Source organism: Globicephala melas, chromosome 3, assembly GCF_963455315.2.
Source record: "Globicephala melas chromosome 3, mGloMel1.2, whole genome shotgun sequence".
Classification (NCBI taxonomy): Eukaryota; Metazoa; Chordata; class Mammalia; order Artiodactyla; family Delphinidae; genus Globicephala; species Globicephala melas.
In genome coordinates, this window is record NC_083316.1 from 97,651,354 (window position 1) to 97,674,579 (window position 23,226).

The window sequence follows — 23,226 nt, forward strand, 5'->3', positions numbered from 1 at the left end:
CATATGATTTAACATCAGGTTAAATACAGTTCTGTATAGTACCAGAGTTGGGAGAGTTATAACTTATAGGCAGTATAGTGTATAGCTTAATATAGCACCATATAGGCATAGATGACCAGGCCTAGGTACAGTTGCAACTAGACTAGGCTGAACTTTGCAAATTTAATTTTTTTGGTAGATACTTAATTCATGTATATTGTTTGTGATTCTACCAGAACATTTTGTGTGAGAAATCAAAATGGGCCCAACCTTATTTTTTTTAATGTAATCATTCCTAATAAGGCTGCCATTCTGAAAAGTTACTTCTTGGGACCTAGTTTAAAGATACTCGTAACAAAGGAGTTTCAACTCTTGTAGTCTTTGCCTACTTTTTGGACTACTGTTCTTTTTGTTATTCCTGTGTTCCTTCCTTTCAGTAGAGTTACAGGTATCTCATCTGTCTTTCTTTTGTTCATGCCTTTCATTCTCACTGTACTACGAAAGTGGTTTTTATTATGGAATGCTAAAAATCCTTGAGACTTTTTTCCCTTTCTCTTCATGTTTGTTTGATCTCGTAGCTCTGTAGTTCTGTAATCTTGATTGTATATAAAAACTTACTTATACCATTTAGATTCACATAGGGCTTGTTAATGTTGGAAATCTAATTTTAGAAATTTTCAATATGAGTTATCTTTTAATCTATATTACATGAAATCCAGGTTAGAATGAAGAGGTCATTTGGTTTTATAATTATTCTAATAAAGGGTAAATTTCCTTTGTTTTACAGAAAACAGTATACTCAAATGATTCCTTAAGGTATCAAGACGAAAATTTGTAGATTTTGGTACTTGGGATTTCTGTTTACCTTTTAGAAGGAAATGCTTCTTGATACCATAGGCATCAATATTTTATCATTACTGTTTTTTTATTTGTACTACCAGATTAATTTTCCTAAGAAAATTCACCTGCGTTTGACTTGTTATTCATTTGCTTAAAACCATTCTTAGTTTCCCATGAACTTAGAAAAGTTCAAATTGTTCACCTTGGTTTGAGACCTTATTTAACCCACTCACACTTGCCTTTTTGGCCTCATGTCCATTATTTCTCTCTTCTGCCTGGGCTGGTGCTCAGTCACCTCCCAACGTACTTTACCTCTTTTAATATTTACACTCGTGGGGACTTCCCTGGTAGTCCAGTGGTTAAGACTCCACACACCCAATGCAGGGGCCCCAGGTGCAATCCCTGGTCAGGGAACTAGATCCTGCATGCGGCAACGAAGATTTCACGTGCCGCGACTACGACCTGGAGCAGCCAAATAAATAAATATTTAAAAAAAAGATGTATACTTGTGTTCATACTATGCCCTATTTCTAAAATTGAACACTCACTGCAGTTTGAAATTCTATCCACATTTAAAGGCGCAAACTAAATACTCCCAGGTGAAGTCAGTGCAGATGATTTCTACCTTCTAAGATCTCCTCAGAACACTTTAAAATATCCATTGAAAGTTTTTTTTTCCATTATGTATGTTACATCCTCATTTCTTACTGTCTTCACTAGATTATATGTTCTTATTTTTATCCCTGATCATTCATTCTATCTATATATCTGTCTGATTTCTGATGTTTTAATGTTCTTTATTTGTGACTCACTCAAGCTATAGTAGTAGCTACCTTATAAAACAGAGCCAGCAAGGGTTATGCTTCATTGATTTAAGAGTAAATATTTGAAAGTTACTCAAATAAAATAGAATATTGAAAAAATATACTCCTTAGAGAGTTTACAAAGGAATAGATCTAAGTTTTACTTCTAAAAAGTTAAATATACACTGACAGAATTCTGAACTTTGAAGACAGATAACCTAAAAACTTGATTTTTAAGTCACGTCAAATTCCATACTTGACAAGGAATACATCAATACATTTTCTTCTGTGAGGAAGGAAATTAACATTTACTATGCATCTTATATAGATAATTCTTTACCAGATGCTTTACAAATGTTATTTCAACCCTCAAAATAATCCTATTAGGAAGATAGTATTATATATACTGTAAATATAGATAGAAACTAAGGTTCAGAGAGCTTAACTTGCTGGTACACAGTGACAGCACTGGAATTCTGATCCAGATATGGTAGTCCCCAAAATTGACATTCTCAAGTATTGGTGAAAGAAATTTTGTGTTGGGTATTTTTTTTTTTTTTTTTTTTTGCGGTACGCGGGCCTCTCGCTGCTGTGGCCTCTCCCGTTGCGGAGCACAGGCTCCGGACGCGCAGGCTCAGCGGCCATGGCTCACGGGCCCAGCCGCTCCATGGCATGTGGGATCTTCCCGGACCGGGGCACGAACCCGTGTCCCCTGCATCGGCAGGAGGACTCTCAACCACTGCGCCACCAGGGAAGCCCTGTGTTGGGTATTTTTTAAGTTATACTGTTAATTTCTTTTGTTCTTTTGATTCATAAGTAAGTTAACATATCCATAACTTTTCTTTCTTTTTTCTTTTTAAAAGATTGCAGCATCCTATGGAAATGTTGTATCTGTTTTTGAACCAGTTAACCTACCGAAGCAAAAGAAAAATTTGGTCAGTAATTCATCTTTTTCTCTTAGAAATGAAAATGTGTTGTGTATTAAAATATACCATTTTTAAGAGTACAAAATTAGAGTGATCACATAAATCAGTATAAATTATACACTGTAATTAAAGACAACATGTTAAATGCCACTTCCTTATTAAAGATGTATGTTTCATTGAAGTAGAATTAAACTAAATTGTGCATATGAATTATCTTGAAATGCTTTTCTTTTTTTTCCATCTATCATTTTTTTCTTTTATTAAGTATTTGAAGAGTCAACAACTTGAAACTTGTTAGTTACTTTATTGCTAATGGCAAACATCATTGTCCAGTCATATGTGGCACTTGTTCTTTGTTTCTGTGATCTACTTTTAGGTAGTTTTTCTGCTTTATATATTTTGTTCTTAAAGTGACATGTTTTAATTGCAAAGTCTTAACCTACCCCCTGAACTTACTTTCTTGCACTTATTATATCATGTAATAATTGTTAGTGGGTCAGTGAATTTTTTTTTAATAAAGAAACTATATTCAGAAATAGTTCCTGAGAGTTGGTTAAAACTTTATAATTTATAAATATTGAGGTTATGTAGTAGATTTCTTGGGTGTTTAGATGCTCTTAAAGAAAACAGTCAGATCAGGCTGTTTTATCCGTTTCTACTGAAGGTTAAGCTAGTGATTTGAACCATGTGGAAGAAGATCAGCATGGTGTGTCTAAAGAGCATTGTAGTAGGAGTCATAGGACTGGTTTATTTCTCTGCTGCTCTGTAGCTATTGAAACTGAGCAGGTCAACCTTAAGAGGCTCTTTGCTCAATTCCGAAATTGGTTAATGTTTGTTTATTTTTGATGTCAGAGACTGTAGAAATGTGTTAAATGTAAAGAATTAAACAGTGTGTCAACAATAGATTTACCTTATATATCTTTTAATAGCTTTCATTTCATTTTCACTTAGCTCATTAGTATCTTACAAATTCCCTCTGACTTAGTTGGGCAGCTGTTACTTCTTTTTTATAAATAAGGCAGCAGAGACCCCAAAATAAGTGACTTGAGCAGTGAAACAGCTATTGAGCCCCAGAACTAAGAGAGAAACTAGTTGTCTTGATTCCTGGGTGTGAGCATTCTTTTTCCCTACCTTGTGTTAATGAAAAATATTTTCTCTGGGTTAATTGATATCCATTTTAAAATTTCATGGAAGGAGAGTCCACAGTTCTCTCCTCATTTCTATTTGTGTTTATATATTACCTAATGAATCCAGTGTTAGAGGCTCTCACACCCTTATGAGTTAGTAACTGATAGCACTAAAAACAAATTTTAAAGGTGGTTGCTCCATCCAAAACACTGTATTTCAAATAATACTCAATAAGTATTTGTTGAATGAAATAGCTGACTTTAAAAAAAAATCAGTTTGTTATGTTAAAATGCCTTTATTGATAAGGGTAGAATTGAGAATTTCAGGTTTTGCCCATTTTCTCTTGTACTAATTATAATTGTTTAATATAATAGTGTAAAAAATTCAATAAGAAGAGGCTTGTTTATTGGTAGGCAGCACTGACTTTGCAGAGAGGGTGAAAAAAAAGCCTGATGAATAAAGGGAAAACTGGATCAAATGGAAAAATCATAAACTTGGAAGATGCACAAAATCTTGAATTCCAGGATATAGTCTCAGAGAATCCTTAGAGCCTCATAAAAAATATTATATTCTTTTATTTGTACATTCTGGAATATTCTTTTAAGATGGTGGTTCTTCACAAGAGATACACTTCAGAATCACTAGTTGATACGTGTGTCCATATCCTGCCCTGAGGAATTCTAAATGTGTAGGTGTGGGATTGTGCCTGTGTGCTTGTACATATAGATCTAGAGGGAGTTCTGATGTGTGCTGTGATTGAGAGCCATTCCTGCAGGATAGTGTTTCATAAAAGCATATTCTGCAGGCCACCTGTATCAGAATCACCTGGAGATGTTGGTTTAAAGTACAGATTTCCTGTGCCCAGTTCTGGACCTTTTGAATCTGAACCTTTGGGCATGGGTCTTGAGCATTTGAATTTTTAATAAACATCTTAGACTGTTTTCATACTAAAGTATGGGAACGACTACATTAAGATAGTGTTTATGGATCTCAATGTATTAGAGGTTAGAGAAGTCAACTTAGTAGGCCACAACCTGAATTTAAAAGAAAATGAAATATAATAGAAAATGTTAAGAGTGCATCACATGTATTAAGGGTGAACTTAGATTGCATTTATGTGTGTGTATGTGTGTTTGTTCTGGGTTATAGTGCAACATGTATTTCTTACTGGTTTGCAGGTTAAAAAAGTTTGAAAAATATTGCTTTAAGGCATGAAAAGCCCTTAAATTATGTAATGTAAGGGAAGTGTTAACATCTCTTATTCTGAATTTTCACACATAACCGTACGCCCTCAGATGAAGATGAAACTTTATAGAGGAGGAATCCTCAAATAGCAGACACAGACATATTTAAAATTAAACCTGTGTAACTATAATAATAATAAAGTAATAATTATAACTTTAAAAGGCTGAGGTTAATATATATGTTGTCCTAGTTGGCAGATACTTATTGGTTGTTTAAATATACTAAAGACAGGCTTTTGGACTTATAGGAATGGATGTTCTCTCACTGATCTCCTCCATCACATATTCCTTATTTTTCTTGACAAGCTGAACATTTTATTCTCTTTAAGTATGACTACATGGTCAATTATACCTAAAAAAAATGAGTACATGTATTGTTAAAAATAATTAGTGTCAGTATATACGTTTGACAGAAAAGATGCCAATAATTATTGACTAAATGACTTTTTAATTTTAGGAATTATATAGTCAGTGGCAGAAAAGTGGCCAATTTTTTCTGGACTCAATAGCACACAATATAACTTGGGATCCTGCAGGTAAGAATACAAGAAGAATTAACTGAAGTGAAATAACACTTGTCTAGGCTATTGCTTTTTTTCTTACTTTCATGTATTTCAGTTCTGCTTTGTGTGAAATGGTGGGGAACACAAAAGTAAGTAAAACAGGTTGTGCTATTTTAGAGCTTATACTGAAATGAGGAAAATATGCACCATAATAGTGTCCAGCTATTGTAGGAATACCTGTTGTTTTGGGAAGGAGACACTAATTCTTTGTGGGGAATCAAAGTTCCATTGCAGAGGAGCCTTTTGCCATGAGAGTAGATAGATTTTGACAGTGAAGGTGGGAATAGGTTGAAGAAGGAAAAAAGAAGTGAATTCTAAGAAGAGATAATGTGTATATGTATCAGTTATCTATTTCTGCATTAGAAAATCATCCTAAAGTCATTTTTACCAATTTACCAGAGTGAGCAAAGAGGAACAAAGAAAGAAAGCATAAGATATATTCTAGTAATGGTTAGTACTTCATTGAGGCTGGAGTGAGTCTGGTGATGAGATAAGAATACAGCATATATGGAAAGCCTTTACAGTCATGTGAAGAATTAAAGAATTTTAATTTAATTCCTTTTAATTGTATAAAATGTATAGGTTTTTGAAAATGGCTAGTGACAGGCTAAGATTTATGGTTTTGCCAGATTTTTCTGGTAGCACTAACTTAGAATGATCAGACACAAGAGGAACAGGAAGATAAATACTGTATTATCTATAATTACCTTTGGAAAGTGTGCATTCACAGTAGTCTGAAAGAGAAATAAGAACTTATTTCAGTGCCTTTATCATAGTAGGTGCTCAATTAATATGGCGTGACTAATGAAAGGAATACATGGATATGAAATGCATTTAGGTAGTCGAATTGACATTACTTGACAACTGGATTTCACATTATTCTGAGGGTATCTTTGATCACAGGAAGAGTGATATGTAGGAGTTAGAGATAGTGGAACATAAATTTTATTTGGATGTATGGAATTTGAGATGCTTGCATATCCTATAGCAGTATTCATTAGATTGTTAGAAATTTGAATCTAAATTTATGAAAGAAGTTATCTTTGGAGCATAGAACTAGAAGTCATCAGTTAAGATAGATAAGATAAATTTTAATATAGTAGATAAAATGGCTGAGAAAAAATGTTAATTTAGAATACGAAGTTCAGAACCTTGGGAAATTATTTTAGAAGGTAAAAGAGATTATCTTAGATTAAATAAAAATCACATAATGTTTTAAGATGTTTTTTCTCATGAGATTGATGCTTACTAGCTGGTAGCCTACAGGTATATTTTATGCATACAGTGAAAAGAGTAAAAATTTGTCCTGGGTTCAAATTTGGCATTTAGTACAGCACTTTGACTATAACTCTACTCTGGATAGGGTCGCTGATGTCCAGTTTATGCCTGTTTCCTTATAAGATAATTAGCAGTGTCACCTTTACTTTCACAGTGTTCCTATTTGGATGATAAATTATATGGTTACTCTGTGATAACACTACAATTTATTATAATTATTTGTTTACCTTTTTTTTTATTAGGCAAGGGCTTAGAATCTATTTTATTCAGTATTTTATTTATCTTTAGGGGTCCATCATATATTAAGCTCTCAATAAATGTTTACATATATGACTACAAGTTTTGTGATCATGAGCAGATTACTTAACATATCAAGAATGGTTAACTCACTTTAAATTAAGGTAATATCTATTTCACAAGATAGTTTTTTAATGATCAGATATGGTAGTATATATGAAAGTAGTTGGTACTTTCTGTAAAAAGGTATTTATGTAGGTACTTACCTATAAAAATATTGTTAGCAAGTGAACTGGCTACTTGAAGTCTCATGAATAACTGTAATAAAAACATTTATTATTTGAATTGAGTGATATTTCTTTAGTAATGACATAGTAGTTGCCTGGAATTTTTGTACCTGCAGTCTGTAAGTACTAATTCTTTAGAAGGTAGTATTGATATTGTTATTGATATTGACAGTATTTTAGTTCTTCTAAAATCATCATTACAGAGTAGTATTAGAAGATAGCTACTTATTTTCTTAACATATCTAGTAGTGACTTGCCAGTATTTCATGACCATTATCTTTTAAATCATGATTTATTTAAAATTCACATAAAAGTTTATCATTTTTCTTTTTATAATCAAAAAGTTTAAAATTTAAGTGGTTTGGTTGAGAAATGGGTTATTACTGTAATATATATTGGGGAGCTATTATTACTTTTGTAAATGAACTTTGTAATTATTTATATAAACAGATTTAGAATATATTAAGTGAAATACTAGTATTTCGGTTTTGATGAATATTTACTTATTAGTATATGCCAGGTATTGGGATATAAAGAATATTTTTCAGATGGTGCTAGTAAACTGACTATAGTGCCTTTGTGTTGTCTCCAAACGCACTATTGCATCTTGCTTAAATCATAAGACTTACTATTTTAGACTTAATGCTTTTTTTTCCTACTTTGATATCTATACTTCTGCCTTTCTGTTCAAATCAATGTATTATGCCATACCTTACCTACTTTTGTTTCATTCTATAACTGGGATGAATTATTTTGTGTTCTATATTAATTTCTTAATCCTTCATGGGTTACCTTAGTTTCACCTTTAGTTTATGTTAAAGAAAACTTGTCAAAACTGAACGTATAGATACAGAGAACAGATTGGTAGTTGTCAGAGGCAGTGGGCTGGAGTAGGGTGGGGTGGGATTGGGGAGAGTAGATGAAATAGGTGAAGGTACAAACTTTCAGTTATGAAATAAATAAATCCTGGGATGTAATGTATGACATAGTGACTATGCTTAATAATTCTGTATTGTGTATTTGAAAGTTGCTAAGAGAAAGTAGATCTTAAAGTTCTCATCATAAGAAAAAACATTGTAGCCATGTGTGGTGATGAATGTTAAGGAGACTTATTGTGGTGGTCATTTCACACTGTATACAAATATTGAATCATTATGTTGTAACCTGAAACTAATACAATGATACATGTCAGTTACATCTCAGTAAAAAAAAGAAAACGTATGTATGTTGCTAAGCTAAACAGTGGAATGATAACCATATTTAAATGGAATGTCTCATTAGTATCAATACTTTCTGGGCTGTTTTTATCTGTCTCTAGGACTTTCCACCTAGTTGCTATTATTTATTGAGCTTCTGCTAAGTGCCTAGCCTCTGCTAGATATGTAATACATATTATAGCTAATTCTTAAAACAGCTCTACACAAACTTGTAATTTTATAGGTGAGAAAATTGAGACTCAGAGGTTGCCCAACTCGATCAAATTCACATAGGTGATTGAGTAACTTATTTGGGATTTAGACACAAGGATTTCTGATCTAAAGTCAGTGTTTTGCCACAGACTCACTTTTTAAATAAAGTGATCTTTCCAGAGAGATAGAATGCCTTATTTATTGTCAGCTTTTTGGCCAAAATTGTACTGCCTTTATTTTCTTTGATAGCACAATCTTCCACTAAATTCCCCAAGTCATAAACTTGGAATCTCTCCTTGAAACCTCTTGTATCTCTCTGTTTTTTACTTGGTGTCATGCCATGAAAATTCTGTTCTTTTTTTTGAAATGGCTTTTAAATCCATGCTTATTACTTTAATATTTGATTCAGATCCTCATGATTTCCCATCTGTATTTATTATAGTCATTTAACCGGATTTCCCAGCGTCTTACATTTTTCCTAATCTTGCCTATCTCTAGAGTTATAAAGAATCATAATTTACCCTTCTTTGTTTACTGGAGTTTTTGAAAGTATGGTGAAAATTATGGATTATCTCTCTAGAAAAATGCGCAAAGTATACCTATAACTTTTGCATGTATGTCATTGGAAGGAGGTTTATGGGCATCTTACGTCCATCTGTTGACAGCCCCTCCCAGTTGAGACCCCTTGTTCTAAAATACAGATACACTTATGTAAACTACACCCCCCCTAAATAAAACCTTTAACTTCCAGCTACCTATAACAAACTCTGAACTCTTTATGAACCTCAAAAATGCTTCACAATATGATCCCTTTTTTCCAAACTTATTTCTTTTTCTAAGTCTACTACGTACCTTATCCCTTAACTATAATGAGATTATGAGGCATTCTCTGGAATATATTTGAACTTGCATGTTTTCATGCTTCTGTTCATAATATTTCTCTACTGGAATGTGAACCCATCATGAAAAAGGACAGTCTTTCATTTCTTATTGTATTGCCAGTGCCTAGCACAGTGCCTGTTACAAAGAAGATGCTCATTAAATGTTTGTTGGATGAGAGATGATAAGATCTGTTCCCTTTTTTGTCTTAAGTTTCTTCAACAAAGTTAAAATATAGCCTTACTCCCCCATACCCCAAATCTCTTTTTGTTATTTGACTTTTTAAAAAAGTTGTATTATCTTTATAGTATTATATACAACTCTTGAGCATGTACTTAACTCACTAATTAAATACCTAAATAATAATTGGTGAATGATATATATATATTATTTTTTTTGATATATATATATTTTAGGCAATCGTCTTTTAACTGGTTCTAGCTGTTTGCAACTGTGGTCCAGTGCTAACTTGGAGAAATCAGCTGAAGATGAAAATCCAGATAAAACAGATCTTAACTTTGGGGATTGGAGATGCATTTGGCATTGCAAGTAAGCAATTAATTAGGGGATTAAACCAATAAACCTGTTCCATGTGGTCTTATATTATAAATGCATTTTAGTTGGTGTAAAACCATACTAACATAAAAAGTATTGATTTTGACATGCCTTTTCTTATATACAGAGGATTCACCATTTCCCATGTTCTGCAGACGCTTTTTTACTTTTTTTAAATTGTTGAATAAAACAACTAGGAAGAAACATAGAAATGTGTTAGGCCTATATGAAGATAGTTAAATAAGAACTTGATAAATTATACAAAAGGAGACAGAGACACCTGTCATGATTTTGAATGGAAATTTTCCTATTGTGAAGAAGTATATTTTTCCCAGACTAATCTGTATGTTGAACATCATCCTTATCAAAATCTCATTGGAATTTCTACTTTTGAGCATAGTTCAAATTTTATTTAAAAGGACAAATATGGGAAAATCAGGAAAATCCTGAAAGAAGAAAAGAATGAAGATATACAGTATAGTAAAATGAATTCTAAAGCTACAACTGGTCAAGCAGTTTGTTGTTGATACAGGAACAGATAGATTAGGGTCCAGGGTTAGACCCAATTATACATGGAGATTCAGTATATAAGGTGGCATTTTACATCAGTGGGGCAACTTGCTAGCTCTGTGGTGGAGAAAATGACGTTAGAATCTCTTTCATACTTGGCACCAAAATAAATTTCAAAGGAAGAAGAAGCAATATCTATACAATGAAAAAATTTTAGAAGAAAATATCGGTGAATTGTCATAGTTTAATACTACCATGTCCAGTATGATAGCCTCATTTCACTTGAGCCCTTGAAATATGGCTAGACTTAACTGAGATGTCCTAAAAGTATGAAATGAACACTAGATTTCAAAAACTTTGCACAAAGAAAAAAATGTAAAACTCTTACTAAATTTTAATTGATTACACATTAAAATGATAATATTTTTGATATATTGGATTAAATAAAATATACTTAATTTTACCTGTTTCCTTTTACTTTTTTAAATGTCACTACTAGGAAATTAAAAATTACACATTGGGCTAACATTTATCATTTGTGTTCTATCACTGTTGAATGAGAAGTGCTATTTTAGAGTTATGGAAAAAATTTCTAAGTATGACACCAAAAGTAGAAACTGAAAGGAAAGAAAAGGAAAAAATTAATAGTTTTGTGTATCAATAAAAAATTTCTGTAAAGCAAAAAGACCATAAGGAAAAGAACCAAAAACTTGTTGGGAAATATGTGCAATTTTGGGTTAATGCCTTTTTTAAGAGGAGGTCTTAAAAATTAACTAGAAAATAACATATCTCAAAAGTAAACAAAAATGGACAATGAAGAGAAATTTTTTTTGAGAAAAATTTTAAACAGTAGTACATATGAGTAATGAGCATATTAAGAGTTGATTGACTTCACTCAAAATCATAAAGAAGAGAATGAATAATACCTATTACGAGTGAGTGGAGGAAAGGTATTCTTATATACTCTTAATAAGGGCATACAATTGGTATCATCTTTCTAGAGATCAATTTGGAAGTATGAATCAACAGGCTTAATTTTTCTTATGCCCTTTAGATAGCAAGTCCAAGTTTCTTTCATTCATTCAACAAATATTTGTTGAGTGCTTATCATGTTCCAGACAGTGGTAAAAGCGCTTAGAATATAGCTGTGAACACATAGGGGGAGATAGACAATACACCAGTAAATCAGTATGACAGGATGTTAGGAATGGCATTCTTCCTGAGTCAGTTTTACATATTTTTAAAATTCTTATTTTATTTTTTAAAATTTTGGCTGTGTTGGGTCTTCGTTGCTGCGTGCGGGCTTTCTCTAATTACGGCGAGCGGGGGCTAGTCTTCGTTGCAGTGCACTGGCTTCTCATTGTGGTGGCTTCTCTTGTTGCGGAGCACGGGCTCTAGGCATGCAGGCTTCAGTAGTTGTGGCTCGCAGGCTCTAGAGCACAGGCTCAGCAGTTGTGGTGCACGGGCTTAGTTGCATGTGGGATCCTCCCAGACCAGGGCTCGAACCCGTGTCCCCTGCACTGGCAGGTGGATTCTTAACTACTGCGCCACCCGGGAAGTCCCCTGAGTCAGCTTCATATGAAGCAGTAAAGGGTACAAATCAGATACCAAAGTCAAAGTAAGGCAGACCTTCTATATGTATAGAATATACAAAGGAGATTTCAAAGGAGCTGGTTCTGTGTTATTTTGCCCCCCCTCAGCCAGATCATGGGTGTTAAAAAGGGTTTACATGTAGAGAGGAAATAAGATTTTGCAAAGATAGTTCTTTAGAAAGAGCTAATGGGGGAGAGAAGAACAAAGAAGTGCTATAGTGCCTTCACTGCAGATCTAGTAAGGAGATTCCTTGGGTTGAACTGAGAATTTGAAATGTATTTCTTGCATTTGGGAGAGGGGAAGGATATTAAGTTAAATCATAATCAGAGTTATACAGTGGGAACTTGGACTAGACATACTAATTGTTTATTTGAGGTGGTTTGTTATTTAAGTAAGCAATAAAGCCTTGGACTAGAAACTATGCCAGTTTTATTTTAGAATCAACTGAAGATTACACTAACTGGAATACATTTCAAAGTTGGGTTTGATCATACATTTGTGGTACATTTAGAACACTGCTAATACCTGTTAGATGAGGACCAGTAGGTACGATAGAGAATAATTAAGTAGGGTAGGGGGAAGAAGAGTAGAGGTGACATTTGAGTATAGACCTGAAGGAAGTGAGTGAGTAAGCTATGTGTGTGTATCTTCTGGTGAAGAACGTTGTAGGAGGAGGGAACTAGTGCAAGGCTCTGAGGTAAAAGTGTATGTTACCTTGTGGCTGGAGTAAAGTGAACAAAGTGAGGAGTAATAGGGGAGTCAGGAGTCAGCTTATAGGTTATTGTGAAGCTTTTGCCTTTTATTTTGAGTGAGTTGGGAAGGCCTTGGGGGTTTTAAGCAGAGGGTGTGTTGAGATCTAGTGGATTGGCCAAAAAGTTCGTTCGGCTAGTGAATACGTTCAATAAAGTTCTTCGTGAAAATGAAAAATGTCTCTTATTTTTACTTAAAACCAAACGAACTTTCTGGCCAACCCAGTAATTCTGTTTTAAAAAAACTGCTTTAGCTACTGTTTTAAGAAAAGACTGTAGGGGCAACAAGGTCACAATCATGGAGACCAGACTTTTAATTATTTGTTTTAAAGATGTCCTTAGGATTAACCAGATGCATAAAAATGTGTGTGCAAAAATGTTCATTGTACTACTTAATGTTCATGACATATTTTAAAATAAATATTACAAAGCAGATTGTAAATATGGCATCAGTTTCCATCTCCTTCCCCACACCCTTCCACAGAAAGTAGATGGAGAGGGAATATGGAAGAGGTCTGGAAGTCAGTGTATTAAAATGTTAACAGTGATTTTGCATGAGAATGAGTGTTGTGGTATTGGTGAAGCTATGGATGATTTTATTTTCTTCCTTTCACCCATTTGTATCAATATTTTCTCTTATGTATTTGTAACATTTAAAATCAGGGAAGGGACTTCCCTGGTGGTCCAGTGGTTAAGACTCTGCGCTCCCAATGCAGGGCAGCTGGGTTCGATCCCTGGTCGGGGAACTAGATCCCACATGCCGCTATTAGGAGCCCGCATGCCGCAACTAAAAGATTCCGAGTGCCACAACTAAAGATCCTGCACGCAGCAACGAAGATCCTGCGTGCCGCAGTAAGACCCGGCACAGCCAAACAAACAAATAAGCAAACAAATATTTTTTAGAAATCAGGGGGAAAAAGTTATTTTTATTTGGAATGAAATGTGACAAAATATCTCTTTGGCCTGCTTTACAAATAAATTTAGGATGAATCTATCTAAGCATGAACTTGGGTAAAGAAAAGGAAAGCAATCACAGTGAGAAGTGTCTTGAGATTAGTATATACAGGTAGCCAGAAGGGAAGGTGATGAAGGGAAATGAGCCAAAGCTCCTTGGAGAAGAAAAGACAACTATGTACCAAGTATGTTGGTGAACTTGGAAGGCCGAATCCATGATAGTTGCAAGTCTCCCATTAACCCATACATAATCTTTAATTATGCAAATGCTGCCTTAAGGCAGAATTCATTTTAAAATACTGATTTACTGTCCTTGTAAATGTATGCTGGAATATAAGTATCTATGGCTCCGGAAATTAGGTTTCCAGATTAAAAAATGAAACCTTTCTTTCTCACATCCTAAGGGAATGAGACCTATGGCTCTTTTGTCTTAAGCTTTGAAGACTGACAAGTCAGGGCTTCCCTGGTGGCGCAGTGGTTGAGAGTCTGCCTTCCGATGCAGGGGACACGGGTTCGTGCCCCAGTCCGGGAAGATCCCACAAGCCTAGGCCTGTGAGCTATGGCTGCTGAGCCTGCTCGTCCGGAGCCTGTGCTCCGCAACGGGAGAGGCCACAACAGTGAGAGGCCCGCGTACCGCAAAAAAAAAAAAAAAAAAAGACTGACAAGTCATTCCTTACATGATTCTTATGCATGGATATTTTTACATAAAAAATAATTTTTATATTTAATATTAAGTTTTCTATTTTTTAATTTATTTCATATTTATGAGATATACCTATAAGCGAGTGTGAAACTTGTTTTATCACAAAATTTTCTATTTGAAGCAAATTGCTGAATATAATTTAGAGAAGTAATGTTGCATTCTCTTATTTAATTTTCCTTGAAAATTATTTCTTGTCTGTTTAATTTACAGAACTGCTTCCCAAGTTCATTTAATGAAGTTTTCACCAGATGGAGAATTTTTTGCCACTGCTGGGAAGGTAATTTGTAAAAATACTATTGTCAAGTTGTGTTTATGGTATAGTTTGAAATGTCAAAAAAAATTAGCTGGCTTCATTAAGTTGAAAACATTTTCTGTTAAAAATGTTAAGTAGCAAAAATTGGCTAAATATAGTGTTAAAGGCAGTATGGTATAATTGAAACAACGTAGATCAAAGGTAGATCTGGGTATAAATTTGCCATTTACCAACTGTTTGATCTTGGGCAAGTAGTTACTCTCTTTGAGCCTTGGTTTTCTCATGTATAAACTGAGGATGATAGTACCCACCTCATAGGTCGTTGATCATCAGATTAGTTTAGACAGTGTATGTAAAGTGACTGGCACAGAGTCATGGATGAAGTATACTGTCAATAATCAACTATAACTACTGTTTATGTTATCTTTTAGCTGACAGCTATATTAGGCTGTATTTACAGTAAAAGAATTTACAGACTTTCTAGAAGGACATTTGTAACTTTTCTTTGTTATTACCTGTTTATTTTAGAATAATGTATTCCCTTGAAATTATTTTATTTTTAATCATTGGTTCACAGAGCACTTTACATACAACTAATAGTCTGAAGTTATTGTTCCCATGGCTCAAAACCTGCAGACTAAGAATATGAGATATACCTTAAACCCTCAGTGAGGTTTTTTTTAGGATAAAAGTAGAGCTGTTTAATCTAATTGACTTTACAGTCAGCTTTGGGAATGCAATTAATAGCTTAAGAACAGAACCTGGTACGTGCTAGTCTCTCTTGTTCTTGCTTTCCTTCTCAAATTAGGAGATGCAATTTTGATTGTGCTTAGAATATTTTACATAGTAGTAGTTGCTAACTAGTTATCATCAACATTTTCTTTGAACATTCACATGGTAATTTATAAAAACTGTGTTTTCAAAAATCACCAGTCTTTTGAAGTCTGCTAATGGTAATGCTTTCTTATTTGGTATTTGGCTAAGTGGGCACGTGAAGCCCTAACTTCATCTTTAGGTCTTTCCTAAATGACTTTATTTTCCATACCAAATGGTAACTAGCATTTTCCTTGAACCAACCCTTGCAAAATACACACATCCACACACATTAATTCTTAAAGAACAGTTAAGGAATGCTAGTAGAAAAGTATCAGAATCAGAGATTTTCTTCCTAATTTCTCCATGCCCAACTCCTCTTCACATCCCTAAGTTCCTTTAATTGGGGAGAAAAATCTTACTTTTGGTATTTGACTTAACCTTTAATTTAATTCTGATCTGGATGTTTTTTGTTTTTTTTTTCCCCTTAGGATGACTGTCTTTTAAAGGTATGGTATAATGTAGAAAACTGGCGGACATCTGTTACCTCTCCAGATAAAAGTTCAGAAAAACAATCCCAAGGAGAAATTGACTTTTCTTTTGTATATCTGGCCCATCCTCGAGCTGTAAATGGATTTTCCTGGCGTAAAACAAGCAAATATATGCCTAGGTCAGTGGATTAGTCATTTTTCCCATGTATTAAGAGAACATCATCTTTGTGACTTTGACTGCTTTTCTCACTTTGAGAATCATTCCTTTAGGATTTTTGCCTATGAAGATTCAAGTAATACTAGATCGTTCTTGGACTGCAAACCTCTGGCCACCGGTCAACTATGGTTGACGCTTAAGAGGAGAGCCATATGAAAGGATAATTGACCTCTAGATCAGATATCTTTAAGTGACAGAGTTGTGCATCGTTTTCTTCTCTATGTTATGTATCCAATTCTTTCATCTCTTAATCATTCTCCAAATTGCCATTTGCATCAACTTTTTCACATTTCACTCCCTTATCTTGTCCCTTCTATATCTCCTCTGGTTTCCCTTTTTTTTTTTTAATTAAAAAAAAAAGGCTTTATTGAGAACATATACCATAAGGCCTCAAATATTTCTTTAACTGCACCCAGCATCTTTGAGAAGTGCATGGGTTAATACATTATGATGCCGTAAACTAGGTATTAGTTTAACCTACACATGCATGCACAAACACACCTGTTAGTACTTTTCTTTTTTCCTGTAGTCCTTGCAAGACTTGATAATCCTGTTGAATTTTTGCCTATATTTAGTAAGTTACAGAGCTATTGTATTACTTAAGTATAGGTAGAAATCCTTTTTGTTCCACATGGCCATTTTCAATTTGGCCACACTATGGATCAGTACAGGTTTTCCCTTATCTTTTTGTCATCTGAGATGTCTTAAGCTGATCCATGGTAGCATACCTAGATCATTTGTTGACTTTAGTTTTGCTCTTCTGAGCCAGCAGAGTATACCTAGATTTTTTAAAAATTATTTGACGTTTTTTAGAGCAGTTTCAGATTCACAGCAAAGCTGAAGGGAAGGTACAGAGATTTCTCACATAATCCTGTCCCCCACATATGCACAGCCTCCCCCATTATCAACATCCTCCACCAGAGTGGTACATTTGTTACAGTTGATGCTTATTTCAACACATTATTTTCACTTAAAGTTCATAGTTTGTGGTTCACTCTTGGTGTTGTACATTCGATGGGTTTGGATAAGTGTATAATGGCATATATCCATCATTGTTATACCTAGACTTTTTTGAGCTATTTTGGAGTGCAGTAGTTACCATTCTTCCTACCTCAGTCCTACAGTCTAACAAAGCATAGGAGTAGGACACTGTAGGTACAGTGATGGTTCTTTTGTTAGAAGTATGTTTCACAGTTTTTGGGCCAAGGGAGAGTGGTGTGGGCAATCTGTATTGTTAGCAAAAGCACCTTTACTCCAGCTTCACTTTGAGAACTGTTGCTCTAGTACCTCTGAGATCATTGCCCACACGTATAAAAACGTGTTTAGAATAGAATGAGCTATGACAAATGTAAAGTAAAAATAGCTGTCATCACAAACTGTTAACCTTTTAGAACTATCACAAGATTACATTATTTCGGAGGCTAATTTCTTCTTCTATTCCAGGTATTTTCATATGCAGCCAGTTAGACCACCAGAATACTAAAAATGAGGCTTGTGAAATATTTTATCTTTTGAGAGAGGACAGTCACATCTACTCCTGACCTAGTTCACTTAGTGTTGGCAAAAGTGATCACGGTGGATACAGAGGCAGTACCTTAAACTGGGGCATTACGAATGCCCAATGACAGCAAAAAGGCATATTAAGGGTTTTTTTTTGCCCTGCTTATTTTATTTCTTATCAACTAAATTCTGCAACATAGGGAGCTGATACAGAGCTAGACTTTTCTGTTAGTTACGGCATCTTTTCAAGGTTTCCAGAATTTCATTTTTGGATCCATTTCACTAAAGAACCAGCTAATCTCCCTTAGTTCTTTTAGTTTTCATTTTTGTTTCACCAGCTGCCTGCAGATATATAGTGGGAAGGCTGACCCTTTCTCATGAGGATGAAAGAGATCCCATCAAAGACCATTATCCTTTCTGATATGGAATCTTAAAATTAAGATGCTTAACCAGATGGTAATACTTTATATAAAGGGCCTGCTGGCTTGAGAGAGAAGAATGGGGAAGTGTTTGTAATGAGCATGTACTTCTTTACAAGTTAAAAATTGTTGTATGTAGGACAGGTTAGGAGGTCTGGTTATATCCCCCTAAAACGTCCAAAAGTTGGTTCTACATAACTAGTTTCAAAAGCATCTTAGCCTTTTGTTGCATCAGCATAGGGCAGCTAAATAAAATAAAATTAAAAAAAAAAAGATAGGACAGCTGTTGCAGACACTTACCCATCACATGGTTGCCCATATAAGGTCATTCATTTATATATATATATATATATATATATATATATTTTTTTTGGTTGGGAGGGAGAGTGCTACACCTGAATATGATATGCTTATTGGAGAGAGAATAAGATACCTTGATGAAGTGAGGAAGGGGGGAGGTATTGCCTGAGCAGTGCCTCAAATACATCTGGATATTTCTTCTATGCCATGCTTATATTACCTGCCAGCTGTTTGTAAGGCGTGGCATTATTTGTAAGGCATGGTATCCTGAAGAGAGTCATGTGGGGTCGAAGCCCTGTCCATGCTTCTGAGTTTTGCAACTTTTTAGCTTGCTTTGTTGGTCTTGCCTAAGTTCTGTACCTCTCCTGATTGCTGTCTGTTCAGGCCTTTAGTCTCCTATCTTCTGCTCGCTCTTTATAAGCCTTCCCATTCTGCCATTTACTGATTGGCACTATGAACCTTGAACTTCCATATTGCCTTTTTGTATTTTCTTCTGTTTCTGTTTATTTTTAATCTCATTGCTACTGCTTGTGTGTATTTAAATGTACTAGAGAGAAACTAAGAGAGGGAAGGAGGGGAGGAAAAGGTCAGAGGGAGATAGAGGGAAAAAGAGGGAGAAAAATGAAGGAGGAAGAGGAGGGAGAGGCATAAGGCTGGGGAAAGGAAGGAGAAACAGAGGGTTTGGAAAGGTAAGAAGAAGGAGGGGCCCTAGGAAGGGGGTAGCGGTGAGAGGTAGGAGAGGTGGAAATGGAGGGTGGGTTGGAGAACGTGAGAAGCAGAGAATTATAGGAGAAAGCAGAGGGAGAGAAGCCCGGAGTAGATGGAAAGGGGAGAAAAGTAGGGGAGTATACACAGAGGGGGAGGGGAAGGGAGGGAGGTGTTAAAACAGAGGAGGGAATCTGAAGGAGAGAGCTACCAAGACAAAGAAAGCTGTTCTCCCTTTTCTTCCCCTTTGCTATTGTTCTTAAATCAAGTAGATACGTTTGTTTTAAAAAGTGACTACTGCGGAATATTTTAATTTTTTTCTTTAACTTACTGGGTTACTTGATAGAAACCTACTTACTGATTGTTCTCTTTTAATCAGATATGTTTGAATAAGTGTCTGTTAGAGGATATTGCAACTATTTTTTTTTTTTTTTAATTTCCTGGGTTATCCAGTAGAAAGGTAGTCTTAGTTAATAGGGTTTCAGCCTTTGAGCTCTTGATGCTTGTGGGGTTTATTAACATATATGTAATTGTTTTGTTATTATTTTGTGGGGTGGCAAGACAGTAAATTCACTGAAAGTCAAAAATGACTAATGAAGGAGGTGGCTAAAAAATCATGAATTTTTCTATTGCACTTGACTGCTTTTGTCATATGTTAGGCAAGGAAAGAGTAAGTGTACTGGTTACTTTAGCTTATTAGTGACAAGTGCATGTACCTTTACAGGAAGTAAAAATGAAGCATTGTGAAATAATTCAAATAAACATCCACTGAATAAATCAGAAAATTTTAATAGAAGAAGTCAGGTTTTTTCCTTGTTTATTAACTGAGCAAGTATGGTATGATTTCAGTTTTTGTTCTTTAGATGTACGAAGAATCTTAGACTACTGAAACAGGAACTACTGAGTTCCAGGCAGAAAAGAATAGGTTAGCAAGCATTTGCTGTGATGAAATCAAATACCCAACTCAGTTGTAATGGCTTTGACTAAATACACTACATAAATGTATATTGACATTTTCTTCATTGATACCTTAGTTGTGTGCATTTAAATAATTATAGAAACATTGTAGAATGTGATACTGTGGGAAATTTATACTTTTGCCTCTAAAATCTTTTTATTCCTTAGGGCTTCTGTATGTAATGTACTGTTGACTTGCTGCAAAGATAACATATGTCGTCTTTGGGTAGAGACATTTTTACCAAATGATTGTTTGCTCTATGGAGGTGACTGCAGCCATTGGACTGAACCAATTAATTTAACAAATAACTTCAAGAGAAATGCTTCCAGTAAAGAACGAGTTCAGAATGCTTTAGATGTGAGTGTTTTTGTTAGATGTTATTTCCTACAAGTTTTAAAATCTTTCGTACATGGCCTTTTTTGTAACATTCATCTTAATTAATATTCAAAGTCATGGATAGTTATGAAAAAACATATATGTCTTAGGAAAACAGTTCTGAGAAGATTTTCGGGTGTTTTTGGGTTCAACAAGTTTTCTTAAGGATTTTGCCTAGCATAAAACTGCCTATAATTACAAAGTTAACCTTAGGTTAACTGATGATAACAAAAGGATGATTATACTTGACTTAGCTAAAATAACGTAAATTAAGATCTGAGAATGCAAAGATTTGACTGTAAAAATAATTTATTATTTTTCTTTCTTTAGAGCTTGGGGTGTTCGTCCTGTCATAATTACAGGAATGATTAGAGTAGTTTATCAGATTCTGTTCTACATTTGTTATCTTCCAAATCTCCAAGAACTTGAATTATTTACCTTACTAATTACTATAGTATGGAAAGTAAAAGCCAGTTTTTGGTGTTGGGGGTAATTCAACATAGACTAGTTAACACAGATTCTTCTTATTATTTTCTTAATATTGAAAACAAGAAAGTGACCTAAAAATGATTTATCTTTGAATGTTTTGTATGAATATGGAACCACTATTTCTCAAATTTAGATAGTATTCTAGTGACACAGAATATCATTAAGTATATATTGTGTAGAGACTCAACCACTGATAGAATGGTTATGTGTAGTAATAGTTGAAAGAAGTCCTTGACTAGGAATCTGAAGACCTTTGTTTCACTTTTAGATGACCTTGTGTTCTCTATAAACTATTTTATCATATGAAAGATGAGAATAACAATATTTGCATTGTCTGCTTTATGGGTCAAATGAGATGATCTCTGTGAAAGTGCTTTGCAAACTATGAAATATCATCCTAATGTATCATGGTAGTTTTATTCAGTGCTTTGTGGTCATAGGAAGTAAACTGAGGATACGAAGAGAACAGTATACATAGGGACATCATTTTCCACACACACATTGTAAACTTTTTTAAGTTTAGGAAATTAATTCTCAGAAAATATTAAATAAAAATTTAAAGTATTGTGTGATGGTTAAAAGAAGAGTCAAGCAGTTTAAGTTCCAGGCTTATTCCAGGTTTCAATTTTGCTGTACAAAAGTACTGCAAGAGGGCTTCCCTGGTGGCGCAGTGGTTGAGAGTCCGCCTGCCGATGCAGGGGACACGGGTTCGTGCCCCAGTCCGGGAAGATCCCACATGCTGCGGAGTGGCTGGGCCCATGAGCCATGGCCGCTGAGCCTGCGCTTCCAGAGCCTGTGCTCCGCAACGGGAGAGGCCACAACAGTGAGAGGCCCGCGTACCGCAAAAAAAATAAATAAATAAAAAAACAAAAAAAAAATACTGCAAGATATTTGTACATATAAACTTATCTGAAATAGGATATATGTACTATCTAACAATCATTATGTAACCTATACATATATGCTTATGACAATACAGGCATTAGTTTTACTTTGTTTTGCATTGTTTGACTTTGTTTTTATTCTCACAGGTAAATCTGAAACATTTTCGTAGAGGTCGGAGGAGATCACTTGCACTTGTAGCACATACTGGATACCTGCCACATCAGCAAGATCCTCATCACGTTCACAGGAACACTCCACTGCATGCCAATGCACTTTGCCACTTTCATATTGCAGCCAGCATCAACCCAGCCACGGGTAATAAAGCACTGTTCAGAAAATGTTTTTCAAATTGAGTAGATTGATTTTTATAACCAATAAGTTATACTTTTACTTTTTTAATAAGTAAAAAATTGTAGGTGACTTTCTTAGCTAACTTTTCATTTTAGCCAGCTCACTGATTATAGAAAAAGAAGTTTTTATTTACTTGTTTGCTTCTTAAGTCTGTGATTTGGTCTGTAATTTTAGATCTTGATAAGTCATTGAGATTCTGTATTTGATATCTGAGATTTGAGCTAATACATAACAAAGAGGTTAACACCTCAGAGTAGTATTTTATAATTATTGTATAGTTGTTCAAACGAAACCACTGTGTTTCGTACTTGATCTTTGGAGCCATTTCAGAAATAGGGCAGAAGTATGTAGAAATTATAACTGGAAGAATTAAGAAACTTATCACTGTAGTCAAATAGGTACTATGAAACAGACTGAAAGATCTAGAATACCTGGGTTTATCTATGAATTTGAAGACTGAAGTGTTTATCATTTTAGTAAATATTTTCTGTGAGTTTAAAAACCAAGTGGTCACAGTTGGGGGCATTTAAAGTGGAACCTTAGAATATTACTGGGAAAAAAGTTAAAAATAATATTTGCACATGATAAATGCCATCTGTACAGGAAGTGTAAAGTAAAATCCTCCTTTTACCTCTATTCCACCCTAGTCTTCCTTCCCAGAAGATAACCACTGTTGATGAGTTTTTATGTATTTTGAGATATTCTTAAACATAAATTAAGCATAACCTATTTCCATATAACACACTGGATTGCATTCTTCAAGAAACATAGCAATAAATACAGTCCATTAGTTACTTGAATCAAAGTGAGAAGTACTTTGATAAGTTAAAAAG

At 34.5% G+C, this 23,226-nt stretch overlaps 1 protein-coding gene across 3 annotated transcripts in view; it reads left to right on the plus strand.

Annotated features, from left to right (window-relative positions):
- The window catches only part of DMXL1 (Dmx like 1), a 131,371-nt gene that overhangs the window by 22,723 nt on the left and 85,422 nt on the right, over positions 1–23,226 (plus strand). For all 3 annotated transcript variants that reach the window (XM_060296141.2, XM_030869811.2, XM_030869812.3), the window contains exons 3-9: positions 2,486–2,557; positions 5,378–5,456; positions 9,990–10,122; positions 14,848–14,914; positions 16,195–16,373; positions 20,461–20,650; positions 22,189–22,357. In XM_060296141.2, coding sequence (XP_060152124.1) covers positions 2,486–2,557; positions 5,378–5,456; positions 9,990–10,122; positions 14,848–14,914; positions 16,195–16,373; positions 20,461–20,650; positions 22,189–22,357 — 889 coding nt within the window. The remainder of the gene's footprint in view (positions 1–2,485; positions 2,558–5,377; positions 5,457–9,989; positions 10,123–14,847; positions 14,915–16,194; positions 16,374–20,460; positions 20,651–22,188; positions 22,358–23,226) is intronic.